The sequence below is a fragment of the Manacus candei genome, unplaced genomic scaffold (assembly GCF_025592945.1).
Source record: "Manacus candei isolate 608988 ecotype Guabito, Panama unplaced genomic scaffold, ASM2559294v1 h1tg000094l, whole genome shotgun sequence".
NCBI lineage: Eukaryota > Metazoa > Chordata > Aves > Passeriformes > Pipridae > Manacus > Manacus candei.
Window position 1 is genome coordinate 3,047,568 of NW_026138142.1, and position 17,842 is coordinate 3,065,409.

At 46.4% G+C, this 17,842-nt stretch overlaps 1 protein-coding gene across 3 annotated transcripts in view; it reads left to right on the top strand.

The window, feature by feature from the left end:
* The window catches only part of LOC127461074 (mitogen-activated protein kinase kinase kinase 3-like), a 78,957-nt gene that overhangs the window by 11,783 nt on the left and 49,332 nt on the right, over positions 1 to 17,842 (top strand). For 2 of the 3 annotated variants that reach the window (XM_051768361.1, XM_051768363.1), the window contains exon 2: positions 9,116 to 9,195. In XM_051768361.1, the coding sequence (XP_051624321.1) occupies positions 9,192 to 9,195 (4 nt within the window). In that variant the 5' untranslated portion in view covers positions 9,116 to 9,191. Of the gene's footprint in view, positions 1 to 8,267; positions 8,315 to 9,115; positions 9,196 to 17,842 lie in introns of those variants that run through there. The other variant, XM_051768362.1, reaches the window with a different exon arrangement.

The following is a 17,842-nucleotide window of genomic DNA, read 5'->3' on the forward strand; positions in this document are numbered from 1 at the left end:
GGGCTCCCTTGGCCATGATCTATGACAGTGGTGTGTGAAGACTCCCAGAGGACGTGTCAGAAAGGTGCAGGTGGAAATGCTATTGCCATGACAAACAGAGCAGGGCTGGAGTTTCAGGCCAGAGCTTGGGGACCATCAACATTGCTTCGTTTATTGCTGCTTGGTAACCATAGCACAGCCTCTCGTGCACATGGATTGTTTTTTATTTCGCATTTCCCAACTTGATTTGCAGCTCAGAGCACTTATCACCTCCTGGATTGAAATCACTGAATGTTGAGGGTAAAGGGACAAATTCTGTCCTTAACTAATTCAGGGAAGAACTAGAGCATGTGCTCAACACAGCACATTTCCTATGCTGGAATGTGCTGAACTGCCTTCTCATATTGAGACTGTGTTGGCTTTTGCACTTAGGATCACTTTGCTGTCTCCAAAGGTGTCTCCTGGTCGTGTGAGATCAGTATTTAGGATTAAAGACCAGAACCATTCTGTGGTGCAGGTGAGCAGCCAAGCCTGCTCTGCACCAGCAAAATCTTCTTGCTGGTGCTGGCACCTTGTTGGGCCCCTGGGGCTCTGCTGTGGGGCCTGATGATCCATTTCCTGACACTGCAGTACATTTTGTGTGGTTTTCTGGAGGTGTTATGGGACATCTCTTGGCTGAGTGATGGCTCTGTTGAACTGGGAGAAGCTCTTTCCCATATCCAAGGAGGGTAGAGGCTGGGTGTTTCACGGTACAGGCAGTGTCCCTGGCACCAATGGTCTTTCTCTTGGCATCTTCTGTGGAAGTGACAGTATCAGAGATGATGTTTTCCAGGAAAACTTCCAACACTTGTAAAGAGCTCTGACATGGGCTTTGCCTCCCTTCCCTCAACCAGACATCTTCTAGGGAGGAGGGAGTTGGAGCAGAGCACAGTGCATGCAGGGAGCAAATCTGCCTTATTATTATTTAATTTAGAGAAAATTTGGTCTAAAGATGTAAAAAGGAATTGCAAGTGCTGTCTGGACACCGCCTCTCCTCATCAATTAGCGGCATTAAACTCTCAGCAGGGAGGATTAATTAGAAAACTGAAATCTTTCCATCGTGACAGCCTTCTGGTTTCCATTGAAATGCAGCCGGGGAACTGGAAAGGCTTCTGTATTTTGTTTTGATATGCAGGCATATGTTCCTTTCCATCCTGGAAATTAATTCTGTCTGTCTGTAACGGAGCCGTGGGAATCAATATTGAGTTGAACTGTATTTCTCCAGAGCTTTCTTCTAAACCTAGTTGACTGTTTCCCCACTGTGCCTAATAAGTGACCTGATTTCGGAGCAGCTGAGCAGCTGCTCTGCCAGTTCAGAGGTGTTGTGCTGCTGCCTTCATGGTGCAGGGTCAGTCCACAGCCTCAAGGGTGATGGGCTTCTCTCTTCTGAAAGTCTTCAGGTCAGACTTTCTCCAACATGGACAAAAGGCCCACAGCTTTCTGCTGCCTGTGGCTTTCCGTTGCACCACACCAGGCTGGACACCATAGGAGAGGAAATTACTCACCACACTGCCTCCCTTGCAGACTGCTCTTTGCCTTGGTGAGCTGTCATGCTCTCAGTCTCGAGTTCTGCAAGGCCCTCAGCTTTGGGTTTAGGGGCAAGATCTGCCTTTTCCTCCGTGTCATCATCTTTTCTTCCCTCCACCAGGCTTGGAGGATGAAGTGGAGTCCATACAGCAGTGTCATGGTTTGAGATAGCCCCAAAATCCAAACCCCTAGTCCTAGTCCCCTTCCCCATCTCAACCTAACCACTACAAGATCCAAACCACTACAAGCAGCCATGACCTTCTGCCTTGTACCAGGGGAGCAGGTCACTCTTAGGTGATGGCTGTGGGGGGCACAGCTTGGGCAACTCCACATTTCTTCTCCAGAAGAAGCTGCCTTGTGTGCACTGGAGCAAGCAGTGCAGAACCACAGCTGTGTGAGGATTGGATGGGGAAGGGCTGGCAGGGGGGGCAGGGCAGACCTGTCAGGTCCTGAGCACTTTGAGCTCAGGGCAGTACGTGTGCTCTGCAGACCTGGGTGAGTGTGTGGCCCTGTGCTGCCCAGTCCAGTTCCTGCACTGTTGATGGCTCATTTTTTTTATCATGAGGGCAGGTGTACTTGGGTTCATGTGATACTACAAGTCAAGAGGACAGGGAGAACAAAGCCTCTGTGAAAGCTGCCCCACATGTTTGTTTTGTAACCCCATCACCAGCCCACTGACAGCACGGAGACTGAGAGCAGAGTCCTGGAGCTGTGCAGAAACGTGGTCCTTCTGCCCAAAATCACAGCATGTCTTTTAATCTCCTCTTGCCACTAAGCACTCGCTGAGCTCTGCTTTCTCCCTCTGGTCTCGGCTCAGTCCAGAATTGCATGGCAGAAGTGGCACGAGCAAGGAGAGGACCTGCCAAATTCTGCAGTGGCTCTTGGGGGCCAATCCTCCTGTCCTGCTCTCCCCGTGTGCTGTGGAGGTTGAGCTTCTCGCCCACGAGGAAGGAGCAAAATAAGCAGGTAGCTGCTGAGAGAGCAGAAAGTGGTCAATTAGCCCTCAGTCCTTGGCTTCACAGTCGATCCGAAAGTCTCGTTGTGATCAATCAAATCCAGACAGGCCGCGGGGGTGAGGCTGCGGCTCGTTAGAGAGGAAGCTGTGCAGGGGGAGGGCTGTGAGAGGGACTATCGATCCCAGCCAGCTGAGAGGGAGCGCTGCTGCACAGGGGCTGGTGGGTACTCACAGGAGGAGCAAGTGGTACCCTGTGTGTTGCCAGCGGGATGTTGCAAGTGAGAGAAAAGTGGGTCAGCGAGAAGGTGAGCGAGAGTGGAAGATGGCACAGCGGCTTCAAAGCCCTGATTCTGCCCCGATGCCATGCTGCCCACCTAGGGCATGGGATGGACCTCCCTCCTTCCCACTCCAAAGCTTGGTCACTTTGTGTTAAAATTCCTGTTTAGAGCGTGTTAGACTGGCCATAGAGTTTGCAATGCATTTGATACTTAGAGGTTAAAACTACAGAGACAGGGATGGTTTTCCCCTGCCATTATCCTCATGGAGAACTGGGCATCCCAGTCCCTGTTGCAGATTCTGGCTCTCAGGCCAGGTTCTCTGTTGCACAACGTGTGCTTTGCAGCTCTTTGGTGTAAAGCTTCGTTCATGGAGACTCTTCATTTCTGATGCCAGATCTGTGCTGCATAGATGCTTTTCTCCCAATTGCTTTTCCCAGTGAAGATTTTACTCTGAGACAAATACTTTTCTGAGGGCTTATTTAATCTGAAGGTTTTACTGTCTATTCCTCCTTTTTGGTTTTTGCTTCTTCTTCTTCCTGTTTTTTTTTTCTTTTTTTCTTTCCCCCCCCCAGGAACATAAAAGAAAATGGCCTGAAGCATCACTTTTCCAAATACACTGTTTTGTTTCAATTTCCCTCCCACAAAGTCCTCGGTCATTTTAGGAGAAAGACAAAAATAAGGCCATGAAATACCACAGGAGGAAGAAATTACAACATTCTTCTGCATTGGCTTTTATATTATATGTAGAAATGCACCTTCCCCTTTGCTGTGCTCACTTAGAGGGGAATGTTCATTGGAATCAGAGGGTTTCTGTTGGTGTAACTGACATCAAGGTTTCCCTGTGATTTATAAGTTCACAGAGAACTATCTGAGGACAGGACTTTGCCCTGTAAAAGGGAAAATTATGCAGAGCAGTGCGCTCCTCTAGCTACAGACCTTCATCCTCACAGGCAGGGCTGTGTGCTTAAATAATCCTGGTTCAGCTTCATCTGGGGAGATGAACGTAAAGGGTTGCAGGAGATGAGGATCCTTCAGAGTTTGTCACTTCAGAGCCTGATTTGACTTGTATCGTGTATATTTATATTTTTATATGTATAGATATATGTAAAATAAATCTGACTGTGTTATCTGACCTTTGCTGATAGAACAGTACTTTCTAATCAGTGATTTGCTTTTTTGTTTGTATGTGTTTCCACAATTTTGAGATCTGTATGGAAAAATCAAAGCTATCTTATATGTCAGTATAAATTACTGATTACTTCACTGGCTTTGGTAAAAGGAATATTCCTGTAAAGCAAGTAAATGAACTAACTGAGAAAAATACCAGTACCTAAAGAGGCTACAAGAGAGCTGGAGACTGACTTGTTACAAGGGCATGGAGTGATAGGCCAGGGAGGAATGGCCCTTAACTGAAGGAGGAGAGATTTAGATTAGATGTTAGGAAGAAATTCTTCCCTGTGAGGGTGGTGAGACTCCTGGCACAGGTTGCCCAGAGAAGCTGTGGTTGCCCCATCCCTGGAAGTGTCCAAGGCCAGGTTGGACAGAGCTTGGAGCAACCTGGGCTAGTGGAAGGTGTCCCTGCCCTTGGCAGGGGGTTGAAAAGTAATGTGCTTTAAGGTCCTTTCCAACCCAAACCATTCCATAATATCTTACTAGAGTATGCTGTCTGGAACATTTAATTTACAAAGTCATTTGGGAAAGGAGAGGATTTAAGATCTCAATGACTGTTTTAGAGGGCTGCAGTGGAAGTTAACAGCAGGAGTCAGGCAGGTTTTAAAGCTCTTATTCTGTGTACACATTGTGCTGAAGTCAAGAGTATGGCTCAGGAGATATTTCTCCAGAGGCAGCTGTTGAGTGCAGCTGCACTGGCTGGGTCACTGACTGAAGGTATCCTGAATCCTGCACCATGGCTCTTAAACACATACCTCTTCTAACAGCAACGTATGTTGTGGAAAAGTTTCTTAAGCAGTTTTGGGGTGTAGCACACAAAAATGGAGAGAAGAAACCTCGACTGATGGGTATTCTTATAGAATTGTTCATTGGGTTTCATGGGATGTAATTCCCAGGGCACTGGCTGGCTCCTTCAGCGAGCTGTGCTGGTCTATGTGTGTCACTTCTTGCTTAGCAGCCTGATCAGTGCAGGCTCAGGAAAGGCTTTTTTCTCCTCTTCTTGGCTCATGAAGTTTGTCCCTTGAGCCCTCTTGGGAGATGCACCTGCAAACCTGGCATGGAGACACACCTGTTGCATGCCCATTAACAATGGAATCACAGAATCTGGAAAAGACCTGTAAGATCACCAAGATCATTAACTCAGCACTACCAAGTCCACCACCAAAACAAGTCCTTAAGTGCCACATCTACATAGGTGTATAGTCTTAAAAGTCTGCTTTTTGACTGTTCCCATATGGTGCATCCTTTGGAAAACCCGACCAGAAAATTCCGTGAGAGCAGGGTCTTATGTGTCTGAAGTGGCACCAAAATGTAGCTATTCTATTGTGTATCCCCAAAATGTGGATCCAGGGCAGTTCTATGAACAGAAGGTCAAATGTTCTATATTGTCTGTAGAAAACCATAAGGATGAGGTTGGGGTGATTAGTGAAAACCTGTAATATTCCAACTGCTCTCCCTTTGCATTTGAATCCCTCTTTGCCAAGCCTGCAGGCCGACTGAGCTATCAGCACACACATAACATTTGTATTCTCGCCATTAGAACAATCTCATTTGCTTTGCTGTTGTTTTTAACACTACCCCAGCCCTGGCCTCTGAAGCTTTTTTTGAAAATAACATTTACAATAATATTTTTAACAGTTCCGTAGTATACAAAACTCCAGCGCTCTGGCAGGACTCCCGGAAACTTGCTGAAAGTTAATGTGGTCAACTCTTAAAAAGGAGAGATTTTTTCCGCTTGACTCTTGCTTGTTAAACTCTCTGAGCCCAACATGTTCCCTGCTGCTTGAAAAAACAAGGAAAGTCCCAATTTTAGCAATGCTAGTTTCAGTAGCTTTCCAGCTGAGCCCTATTTCAGGGGCAACTGTGGCTTATTATTATTTTTTTTTTACAGTGGTGTGTCCCTACACCTTCAAACCGAAGTGTTAAGTGGTGCTGAGGCAGGAATAAGTAGGTGCTGCTTTCCCTGGAAGCCTGGGGGTGATAAATGACATAGGTAGATGCCACTTGCTTGTGCTGCAGTAGTGGCAAGACATCATGACTTAGAATCCACGTTTTATGTTGGATGCTGGGCCTCTGTGGGGTAAGATGAGCCCTTTTGGGGGCAGGTGATACTGTAAATCCCACTTCAAATCAATAGCACACTGCAGGTGACTCCAGTGCTTTCCTAACCCCGCATCCTACATTATTCCTCCCAGTAAATCTTCTAGTCCCTTTTTTGTCCTCCCTTACATCCGGGGGGGGGGGGGGAAATCACTTCTCCATCCTCTCTTCCTCTCCTTTGCTTTCTGCAACTTAGATGCACAGAGGCAGGAGTCATGTGTGACTGCACGTCATACAGACACGTCCTAGCTGAACCGTTGTCTCCCTTGAGCTCAGTCTTGCTTAATCCATTCCCAGCCAGGAGTACGGGAAGAAAAGGGAAGAACTGGGATTACTTTTCAAAGTGGATTAATAACCTTGCACGCAGCTCTCACGTAGATAACTCACAACCTGCACTCATGTGGCTGTAATAAAGTTGAGCCACTTTGCCTGCAGAATTGAGCTCAGCTCATTCAAACCAAAGCTGCTTTTAGATGGCAGCACCTGTGCTGAGATTCCTGCAGGTTCAGTAACTTCCAGCAGTTTCCTGAGCAGACAGGAGCAGGCAAAGTCTCTCGAGTGCACGGCACAAACCTGGAACACGACAAGAACATCACCTCAACATCCCTGGGAACCAACAGGTTGCTGAGCTCTCTCATTGCTTGGTAGGAGGCATTTGTGTAGGACCTGCTTACCCAGGCAGGATGTGCCTGCCAGGGAGATTGGCAGTGGAGATTTGGAGTAGATGTACAGCGGTTCTGTGAGCTGTGGGAGCAGTGCAGTGGCAGGTGGGAGCCCAGATGCTCACTGGTTTGTGTTGCAAATTGCCAACACTTGAAGGCTCTGATCAGAGAGCTTAGTGGGAGGAGAAGGGGGGAGTTTCTTGGAACTGCATTGGAGTAGGAAAAAGATTTTTCCTTTTTTCCCCCCCACTTATTTTTTTCCTCCCCCTCTGTTATTTTAAGAGAGATAATAAAAGGACAGAATTTGTACTAGAAACAGGAATTTGTCCTTCTGTAACAGGAAGCTGCTGGTATGTATTTTTGGGAAGCCATGGAAATCACCAGTGTTTGCAGTCCAATTTGAAGGCTGGCCGTGCTCAGGATTGAAGAGATCTGCTAAAACAGAAAACCTTTTTTTCTCTCGTGTATCCATGGAGATTTCCTGCCCTGTGTGCAGGGGCTGGTTTGCTCACGAGAGCTGGGCAGTGGGGTCTCAGGGGTTTGCTGTGGCAGAGGTGATGGAGAACAGCACAGGGTAGGGCTCTGCTGGATGGAAAGGTCACCTGTTTTTTCCAGGGTTCGTTTGCACAGTTCCTGCAGGGGCATGTTTTTGTGACTAGATATGGATTGGAAAGGTCTGGAAGGTCTCCAGAAAGCCATTAGAAAAATCTACTGCATTGATAGGAGAGTTAACCTGGGCTATCCCAGGAATTTACAGCTAATCTGCTGTCTGCCTACGGCCCTCAGTGCAAACTCTGCACAAAGCTTAATTGCTGGAAGTGTCGCATCAATTTTGAAAGCAAGAGTGAAGATTTGGGCCGTTTCCTGCTCTTGTTATAATCATATGGAGTTTTTAACCCTGCTTTCTTGCTGGTTTTCTGCTCTCTCTTGATTCAGCGCTGCATAGATTGACCAGTTCCTCCTCAAGACAGGATTTTTAGCCTTTCAAGCCTTTTGGTTACTTCCTTGCCTCCTCTGTTGTTTGGCAAATGGACAGAGCAGAGTGGCTGTGGGTTCTTAGGCTGAATGGTGCTGTCCTGAGAGGAAACTGCAGCAGCAGAAGGAACAACAGCACACAACATCTCCGCCTCTGCTGCTCCCTTATCGCTTTCCCTTCCTGCTCGTCTCTCTCAAAATAGGCTGGATAAATATCCCCCTGCTTGCCAGCGCCGAGGCGCCAGGGCTGCAGAGAATCGTTTTAATCTGCACTTGCGATCATTCCCAGTTCACCTCGGATTTGTTGCTGTGTTTGGATTGATTTGGCCGAGCTGGGAGATCCTCAAAGTGCCTTTTCCTGCCGTTTCTGACCAGTGTGTCACGCGTGACACTCCACAATCCGTGTGGGTGTCCTGGAGCACGTGGCTCTCATTGGCTTTGGGGCAGCCTGCAGTAACTGTGGGACAGGAATGTCTTACTCCCTCTGCAAGTCTGCTGAGGTACTTGAGATGTCTCTCCATTTTTCTTCTGCTGCCACACAGGTTTGTGACCAGGAAATCTGAGGATCTACCAGGCAGCTGAAGTGGACTTTGATGATGTTTTCTGTCTTAAAAGGTGCCCACCTTTAGGTGGGTTTTGCTTTCATTCAGTCTAAAATAAGGGTTTTTTTCACTAGGGAGCAGGACTGGCTCCTGCATGCTCAGGTCTCCTTTACTTTCTCGGTGACCAAAAAAAACCCCAAGCCTTATTGGGTGCAGAGGTTTGGCTAAGTGCAGTGTGGCAGGTAACTGAACCCATTCCTGCATTGGACAGATAAAAGGCAGAAACTCTGGAAGGGCTCCTAGGGACATGCCTGCCATGAGGGATGTATGGGGCATACAGTGCTGCTGAGAGCTGCCTAGATTCAGCTTTTTTCCCATGTGATCAGAGGAAAGGGGGTCCAACCTTGAGGAACCTTGGCTGGTGTTTGGAAGGCCTAAATTTAGGTTTCTGCTTTGATTCAGGCTACTTCTTGGGTTGTCTTTCCATGTCCTGCTGTCAGTCTGTTCCCCAAGTGAGTCTTATTCCATAGGGATTCTGTGGAATGTGGTGTGATAAAGATGGTATTACTTTAAGGTTACATTAATAATGTAAAAATACATTTAAAATATAATATATTAAAAATGTTCTGCGCTTATGGAAAGGAGGCCTATGGCACAAGTATAAGTTGTTTACTCCAAGATTTTAAAACCATTAAGGTTCCAGGTTTGTAGTGTGTTACCTTTGGGGTGTGTAGGGGAGGGCAGACTCCTGGTCTCAGTTCCTAAATAAATGGCTCTCCTCTTTCCTCCAGACCAGGTGAGGGTCAGAAAGGCTTTGTGAAAATTAGTCCTGTACAGTGACTCCACTGACATGTCAAAATTAATCTGTAACCTCTGTGTTTGTTACAGGGTGGATGCTTGAGAGTGGAGGATAAGGTACAAGTGTCTGGGACCGGTGGAATGGAGGCCTGATGTAGATGGAAAGATGGGTAAGAACTGGATTCCCCTGAAGCAAGTAATTTTCTACAGCCTGTTAATTTTGTTTGGGACTACCAGGAATGGCAAGAGTGGGAGACATCTCTGAGATGGTCTGGCTGGATTGCTTTCTAAATATTTTTTTTTATTTTATTTTAATAGTGCCAAAGTTGGACAAATTCTCTTCTTAGTGTCATTGTGAGCTGGTGGGTCGTGTTCTGGATGGAGCCTCTTTCCACAGCTGCCTTGTATTTCTATGCAGACTATCTTCATTCCCTGTAGCTGTTCTCCCAAGGAATTTTCTGTTTCAGACAGAGCCCGAGTATATTGCTTTTCTAATCAGTGACCTGGATTACTTGCACCTTCTCCCTCTCCTGCTGGAATAGTTGTGTATCAGATGCTCTGTAGTGCTGAGGGAAACTTTTTTAAGGTGGGAATTATTTGTAGTTCTAGGGGTACATAATGATTGTGATTACCTCTATAGATAAGAACTTTCTCCTAAAGAGAACTCATCATTTTAGAAATTAGGATCACTTGGCTGGACTCTCTCTGTTTTATTGAATAATCACATCAGTGCTGTTGTCTCACATGAGCAGGTGATAAGTGTGGGAGCCCCAAGAATGAACACTGACCACAGAACCAATTTCAAAGTGGTCTGCAAGCCATTTTGTCGGGCAGTAGCAGTTCCAGCAACTGCAGGGGTTTCTGCTCCTTTGCTTTAATTGTGCTGAAGAGAAAGCTCAGCAGACTGGAGAACAAGGCCAGGTTCTGCCTCACAGGACTGTCAGTGTCAATTAACACGTGGAGCTAATTGAGCTTGAATTGTCTTCTTCCGTTCACCTGAAGAGGCAGATTACAGAGGAGCCTAAATTTATCTCCTGAAATGGCTTCTTGACCTGGTGACCCAAGAAATGAGAAGAGATCTTGGAAAAGTCCTGGTTGAAGCTGAGCATTTTACTTGCACATTTGCAGCATTTACGCAAGTTGACCCGAAACTTTTCAGGGATGGTTGAAATGGTGCTTTAAAAAGAATAAAATAAAAGGAGATGGGGGGGAATATTTGTGAATTTAGAGATTGTCCTTGCAAACATGCTAGAATCACAGAATTTGGGTTGGAAGAGACACTAGAGATCATCCAGTTCCACCCCCTGCCATGGGCAGGGACACCTTCCACTATCCCAGGTTGCTCCAAGCCCCATCCAACCTGGCCTTGAGCACTTCCAGGGATGGGGCAGCCCCAGCTTCTCTTGGCAACCTGTGCCAGGGCCTCACCACCCTCACAGGGAAGAATTTCTTCCTAATGTCTAATCCAAACCTTCCCTCTGTCACTTTGAAGCCGTTCCTTCTTGTCCTGTCCTTACGAAAAGCCTTGTAGAAACATGATTCAGAATTAGATACTGGTTTGAATTTAAAAAATGAGAAGTGTGAAGCCATTGCCACACCTTGTTTGTCCTCCCTCATAAGAGAAAGGACAAGAGTGGTACTTACCCTATCCTGGCTTTATGTCTCTGTTCTTCTTGCTCTTTCTCTGTTACCCAGAAGAGAGATTCTGTGGGGAGACAACTAATTTAAAGCTAAGTTAAAAAAAAAAAAGGGAAGGAAAGAGAAAGTCCAGACCTGCTTCTCCAGTGTAAAGAATGACAAATTTCAGTTTAAAATCCCTGTTGAAAAACCCCAGAATTTTTTAGAAACATTTTCACTTTGAAGGCAAAAGCCACTCGTTTGTCAATGTGATGTGGTTTTTTTTGAGAAGGAAAGTTCATACTCACTCTGAGCACCAGTAGGGAAGGAGTTGCTGGCTCCAGTCCAGTTCTCAGGAGATTGTCAATTTGATGACTCCTTGTGCAGAAAGTGATTGATAGAACCTGCTCAAGGTGCCTACAGCCTGCCAGCTGTGAACAGAATATGGATACGCTGGGGCAGCATTAATTCTGGGAACTCTGCAGTGAAGAGAACACCCTTTTGCAAGGCACTTGGTTGTTTGTTTTTTTTTTTCTTTGTGAATAGGAGCTGAATCAACAGGAGTCTTGTGCAGGTTTGCAGATACACTTGGGCTTGTGTGTGGATGGAAGGTGCTGTGCGTGTCCCCCTTCCGTGGATGTCATTGCTACAGCTCATCACTGACAGCATCAACCCCTGTGTAGGGACTGGTTAGATCTGCCAGGCTGCATCCAGAAAGGATCATCTTGTGGCCCTGAGTCTGCTCTATGGTTTGACTGTCGGGATGAGATGAGTGAAGTGATGTGTGTCTCCAAGTGGAGCTTATTAGTTAAAGAATCGTTGCAAGAGCTTTGCTGATGCACAGAAATTTGGGATAAAATTTTGAGGGTTAATTAGTTTCACTTCTCCCCCCTTTCCTTACCCCTCATTGGCATGAGGGAGCATTTTCAAGGGAAGTGCAGGGAATATGCAGTTATGTCACTGATTCCCCTCTGACGGACCACAGAGATGTGTTGGATGATGTGATCTCTGACGTTCCAGGTCTACCTTTCTTCCTAGGATCCTATTTATTGTCTGCTCAGTGCCTCAAAGTTCAGCATAGGCCTGTTCACTCTGAGACACGTTCTAGGGAAGTTGCATGACCTTGTCTGGAGACCACAAGACGGGAAGTGGGGACTTCTGGCGTCTCCATGGGCTGCACCTCTGACAGAGCAGTTTCTCTGTGTCATGCAGTGCGTGGACCAGCCCTGTGCAGTTGTGGGATCCCAGTGCTGTTGCAGGTCCAAGACAGTCTCTCTACATGTGCCAGCTTTGGGCCACCCTAAGTCCTTGGCACTGGGTCTTTTTATTCCTTCAGCTGACAGCATGTTCCCATCTGCCACCTCTCCAAGACCTCTTTGTAATTTAAAGATGTGTCCATGTCTCCAATACAACACAGTGCAAAGATCACAGCCAATAGGTGTTAAAAATTGCTGTGTTTAAACATGACATCACAGTAAAAGTAACATTAAAAAAACCCACACGAGTTGGTAGAAAAAGCACCAGCTTGCTGGTTGCTTAAATTTTATTCTTTTTGTTTTAAAACAATTTAAGTGTTTTTAGTTGTGGTTATGGAATGCCGTGTGCATTCACTTGTGTTCCTGATGATAAAAACTCCAGGAAGGCTGATCTATTCTGCTCTGTATATATACAAGTAACTCAAAGATTTAGGTCTTTAGTGCTTTGCTGGAGTGAGTGTGACTTTCTGTGCTTCAGCAGAAAGGTCATCTGAGGTGTGGGATATGGGAGAATGATGCTTGTTTATAGCATTGCCTTGACAGAGTGCGTGTGTTTGGAGAAGACAACTGCAGGCTGGGCTGGCAGAAGGCACAGCAGTTTGCAGGAGGAGGAAGGGGCCTGTTTACACAGCCATGGTCTGGCCACTTAACTCCAACTCATTGGTTTTTTGGGGGAGCTGTTGAAACAGAGAGAACTGCCCAAGTTGTTGGGGGAGAACAGACCCATCCCCGTGCACCCAGGCACTGATATCTCAGCTCTCCCATGCTGTGCTTTCCTCATTCCTCCATCTAAGGCAATAATGGTTTTGCTCTTCACTTCCTTACTGCTCTTAACTTGCTCTTTATATGCTGAGAGCTATTAATGAGAAATTAATTCAGGTTGAATTGCAGTACTTTATTTTATAATAAGACACATCAGGCTTTCTAGCTCAGGTTTTGCTATTGTCAAGGGGTGACTGAGTTAAAAGGTGCCTGTGTCTCCTTCTCTCTTTCCTGGCATCGTACCCATTGCACCAGGACTCCATTTTAGGGTCATGCCAGGTGCTTTGGGAACCTGGGAAATGTGGGACTGGACCTGCATCATATCTGAGACATTTCAGCCGTTGCTGCAGCAACAGGTTAGGAGTTCATGGGCTCTGGGCTGTGGCTTTGAGCACTGGAAGTAGCTGGGCTGGGAGGGAGAAAGGGTTCTTTATGAGCCTGCAAATAACCTTCAGAGGTATCGAGGCAGCCAGGGGAAATAACTTACCAGCTACATTTCTTTCTGGGTAAACATTTTTCTCCTTTCAAGTGTGCTCAAGAGAGAGGTACAGGTTGTGGGGAGAGGTAATATCTTTTATTAGACCAAAATGATAGAGGTGGAAAAAAACCAGGCTGCCTTTTAGGCACACAAGCCCTTCTTTAGAAGGAAAAAAAAATTAAGCTTAGCAGGACAACTGCTGGAAAAATTGGCCCAAATTTAATTTAATTATGTTAATCCATTGAAGGAGAATTAGTGTCTGTGGAGCAAAGGGCAGGGTTAGCAACAAAACTGTGAAAGTTTGTTGTGGAATGGGAGAGAAACCAGTACCTTTGAAGTGGTGAGGAGTAGCAGGGCTACAGGCATGCAGAATTTTCTTAAATGTGGTTAATTTTGCTTTTTAGGGGTCTAGGCTCTGCTTGCAGCTCTCCTGGACTAACTTTAATCTGCAAAAGCAAATGAGAAACAGTGCATTTGTCCGAGATCTGAAGGATCTTTTCCATCCAAAGTGATTCTAAGAGGCAGAGATTTAGCATGGCTTACCTTGCCAGCAGTCTGTGCTTTTATAGGAAAGCCCTGATTCCCACTGCCCTATTCCTGCAGTGTGGTCAGCAGGACCAGGGCAATGACTGTCCCCCTGTACTCAGCACCGCTGAGGCACCTTCAATCCTGTGTTCAGTTTTGGGCCCCTCAGTACAAGAAAGACACTGAGGTGCTGGAGTGAGTCCAGAGAAGGGCAGAGGAGCTGGGAAATGGTCTGGAGCACAAGTCTGATGAGGAGCAGCTGAGGGAGCACTGAAACCCTTTCTATCACTAAAAACTGGTGTGTTTATTACCAAAACATCAACGTCTCCTGCTCCAGGATCCAAGTTGCTGGCTGGATGTGGGGGGCAGCAGCTGTTTTCCCCAACTCTGCCCTCTTCAGCAAATCTTCCCTGCATCAAATGCCACCTGATTTTAACCCAGACATTTGCCCCATTAGCCAAGGAGGGTTAAAGGGTGTGAGGTGCCACGGCTGGACCTCCACAGGTTGAGCTCCTGTGCTGCTGGAGGAGGAGAGCTGAGAGAGGGAAGGAAAAGAATGACTGTCAGGATGTTGCATGGGCTGTGTCTCGGGGGAAAATGGCTTCTTATCCAGGCTTCACCAGCCTCTGCGTGTGCAGGGAGGTACAGGGGACTTGTGGTAACAAGTGTGCAGGGGGATGAGGACGCAGAGGAGGGCAGAGTGTTGCAGAGCCACGGGAAAGCTCTGCCAGTGGCTCTGATCCCGTGGAATTTTACTGCGCGCGGCGCTGTCAGAGGAACGGCTATTTTGGGAGTGGAGGGTTGTGGTGAACCACAGACGTAACCTTGCTTTCCCTCCCCGCTGAGCTAAGCCAAACACCTTTTCAATCCCGAGGCCTTTTCCACTGCAGAAGTCCCTGGCAGGTCTCTGGGCACTGTGCCGCGAGCTCTTCGCGTTCGTCAGGAGAAACTTCTTGTATGATCTGTGGCTTGACCACTGAAACCTTCACATGTGATAAAACTTGCCAATCCAAATGTTTTGGTTTTGGTGTTTGCAAGGTACTGATCACTTCGGGGTTTTAAGGGCATTGTTCTCACCTCTCCCCAGCTGAGGTGCAGTCCCGGTAGCACTGCCTCTGCTTTTGGTTTTTCCTGGGGAAATTCAGAGAGCAGTGGAAGTTCTTCATGATCTCACACCCTGGCTATCAAATAGGCTGTGCCTTAACATATGGATTTATGTTCCAGTTTAATCTCTTTCGCTGTTTTTTTGATGCTCTTATCAAGTGACTGGACTCTTAGCAAGTTTAGATTACACTGGAGGTGTTTGCTGGTTTGTGTTCGTGAGTATTTTGGGGACTGGCTGGGTCATGTCACTGGTGATTGGATTTAGTTATATATGTGATATGCAGTTTTACTAATTATCATTTTAAAAATAACTGGTTTAACTTTTTTTTTTAAACCCATTCCTGAGCACTAATTTCTGTCCCCTCTTGCAAGGGGTAAATGATAAATGCTGTATGCCAGTCAGTCCGAAAGGAAGGGTTGTTTTTGATCTAAATATGATCTCCAATCTGGCTGTGCAATTTTTCCAATATTTGTATGGATAGCCTGAGGGATAGCACGGGGTAGAAGGGGAATAGGAGGCAGGAGCTCAGCTTTGCCCCTGAGAAAAGGATCTGTGAGACAGTATAACCCACAGATGTTCTACTGGGCATTTGGCATGATGGACTTCTGTAGCTGTCAAAAGCCTCTGATGGGTTTGGTTTTGTTTCTTTTCACAAAGCAGTTACTGACTGTGCTGTAAAAGTGCAATTAAAAGTCCAAATTGATGTAATTTATGGAGAGCAAGATTCACCAACGATTTGTCAGGTGAAGCATTAGTAATCTCCCATGGTGCACCCTTTAGCATTATAGTTCTTGGATAAGGAGAAATGTGCTTTCAAGAACCCCCAGCACCTCACACCCTGAGTTTTCTGTGTGAGTTTATGAATCCCAAGCTTAAGACATCAGTGAGCAGACTCCTGCCAAGACATCCTGCCTATCAAGAGGGTCTTTCCTCACTTCCTCCTGTATAATTGCTCTGTTTGACCTGCTGGGCTGTGCCCTGCCCTTGAGCCCTACACAGGGGTGACCTTGGCATCCCTTGGGTGGGGTTGCAGGAGGGAGAACGGCAGCAGGATCCAGCTGCTGGTGAGTCTTTGCTGACTTGCAAAGGGAACGTGCTCCACTGGTGTGTCTGCTGCACTGCAATCTGGACTGGGGGAGGGTAATTGGATAATTTTTCTCTTTATCAGATTCTGGACACGGCTCCAGACAGTGGCAAAATGCTTTGTGCATGTGGGTTGAATTTACGTGGACGTTTGTCTGCATCTCTCACTAGATGGAGGCAGGCAGCAGTTCTGTTTTGCCACAGGTCATTCACAGACAGCCCTTCTAAGGGTGCTAAGTTCCAAAGCAGTATTTCTGCCTGCCTGTCAGAGTCTCTGGGTCCCTTCTTTGCTTGCTTAGGGGCTTCTGTCGTGGTCGAAATCAGGCTCTTGAGCTTCTAGCTCACGGGTCTCCTTCCTAGTATTGACTGAAACAGTCACTGTGACAGTGTTTATTTAATAATTGATCCCTCTGTTTAGAATCAGAATCATTTAGCCAGGAAAAGACCCTTAAGATCATCAAGTCCGTGCTGTGTTGATACCTCTACCCCTGGTGTCTTGTGCATTGGCTGAATCCTGGTGGCAGTGGGTGCCTGTTGACAGTGTTTGCAGCTACTGAAGAAACTCCAACTCCTGGGTTTCTCTTCATCTCCAAGCTTTTTTTCCCCTCTGGGTTTTGGAAAAAGAGCAGCATTTATGTTCACAAGCAAGTTCTTTGACACCTGCTTTCACAGGGGTGAGTGTTGTTCCTGTTCTCTAGATTAGGAGAGCAAACCCAGGACTGGTCTGACATTGACCCTCTGATGAAGGCAGTGGGCAACCCAGGTGGCTGTTGGTCTGGCAGATGTGCACTTTCACTGGTACATGTTGGTCAAGTTTCCTGTTACCTCTTGCTCACATAGCAAACAGAAATGGAAAGGTGCTTTGTCCACTGGGCATAATGTGCCTCTCTGATGTTCCCTCTTGTCTTCATGAAAAAAAAAAAAAAAAAATATGCCTGGAAAGAGCTGAAGAAGTTAATTAATGATTACTCTAGTGTCAGAAGCTATGTATTTCCATTTAGTTACATGAAGAAGGGTTAAAAGGGGATGAGGTTGCAGTCTGTGAATACCTGCAGAAGATGGGGAGTGTTTATTAATAGAGGGGTCTCTAAGATACAGGGATATCAAGATCTAACGAGTGGAATACAAGGTGACCTCTGGTCAAACTGGTATTGAGGTATTAGTTGCAAAGGGGTTATTGGAGTAAGTGCATGAGCTGTTTAGACTTAGACTCTCTAAAAGAGGCTGTTTGGTGATTCTGGGTCAAGATAGGGTTGTAGAGGCTGCTAAATGAATTTCTGTGGTCCTTGTGTACAACCAGGAAGGCCAGATCAGGTTAAGTCCTTTCTGAATTAATGTATTTAGCTCTGCAGACTCATGTGGTCTCGAGCAAGGCTTTTTTTTTTTTGTCTGTCATGGATTCCTGTTCTTTAAATGAGATATAGAAAACAGCTCATCTATCTCTCTCCATCTGACAGTGTGGCTGAAAGTCCATCAGGACAGAGACTGCCCTTTGCAGGTAATGAGTGATGCTGAGGGAGTGAATCTTGTCTTTCAGTTCAGGTTCTCTTTGATAAATGATAAATATTGTATGCCAGTAATCAAAAAACCATGTATTTTCAAAAACCAGAGAAAATGGAAGGCTGATGCCTCTGCAAACCGAAGTCAGGATTGTCAGTGTCATCATCACATGGTTCCATATTTCTTTTCACTATGTTACATTTCAGTATTTTTGTCACTATATGTTCAAAGTCTCACCAATTGAAAGGGCTTTTACTGAAGCTGACAGCATTTCTGGGGGGCTCCCCATCCTCCCTCCATCCCCTTTCAACCCTCACAAACTCTTCCCTCTGCCTGGGGATATCCCCAGTGGTTGCATCTCCTTCTGGAGAGGTGGATGCTGGCCTTGGAGGGAGCTGCTGGAGTTTACACAGGCAGAAAGGCTCAACTGGACTATCAGCACCACGGCTGTGAAAAGCACAGTGGGATCTTCAGCGGCCACGAGTGGCCAC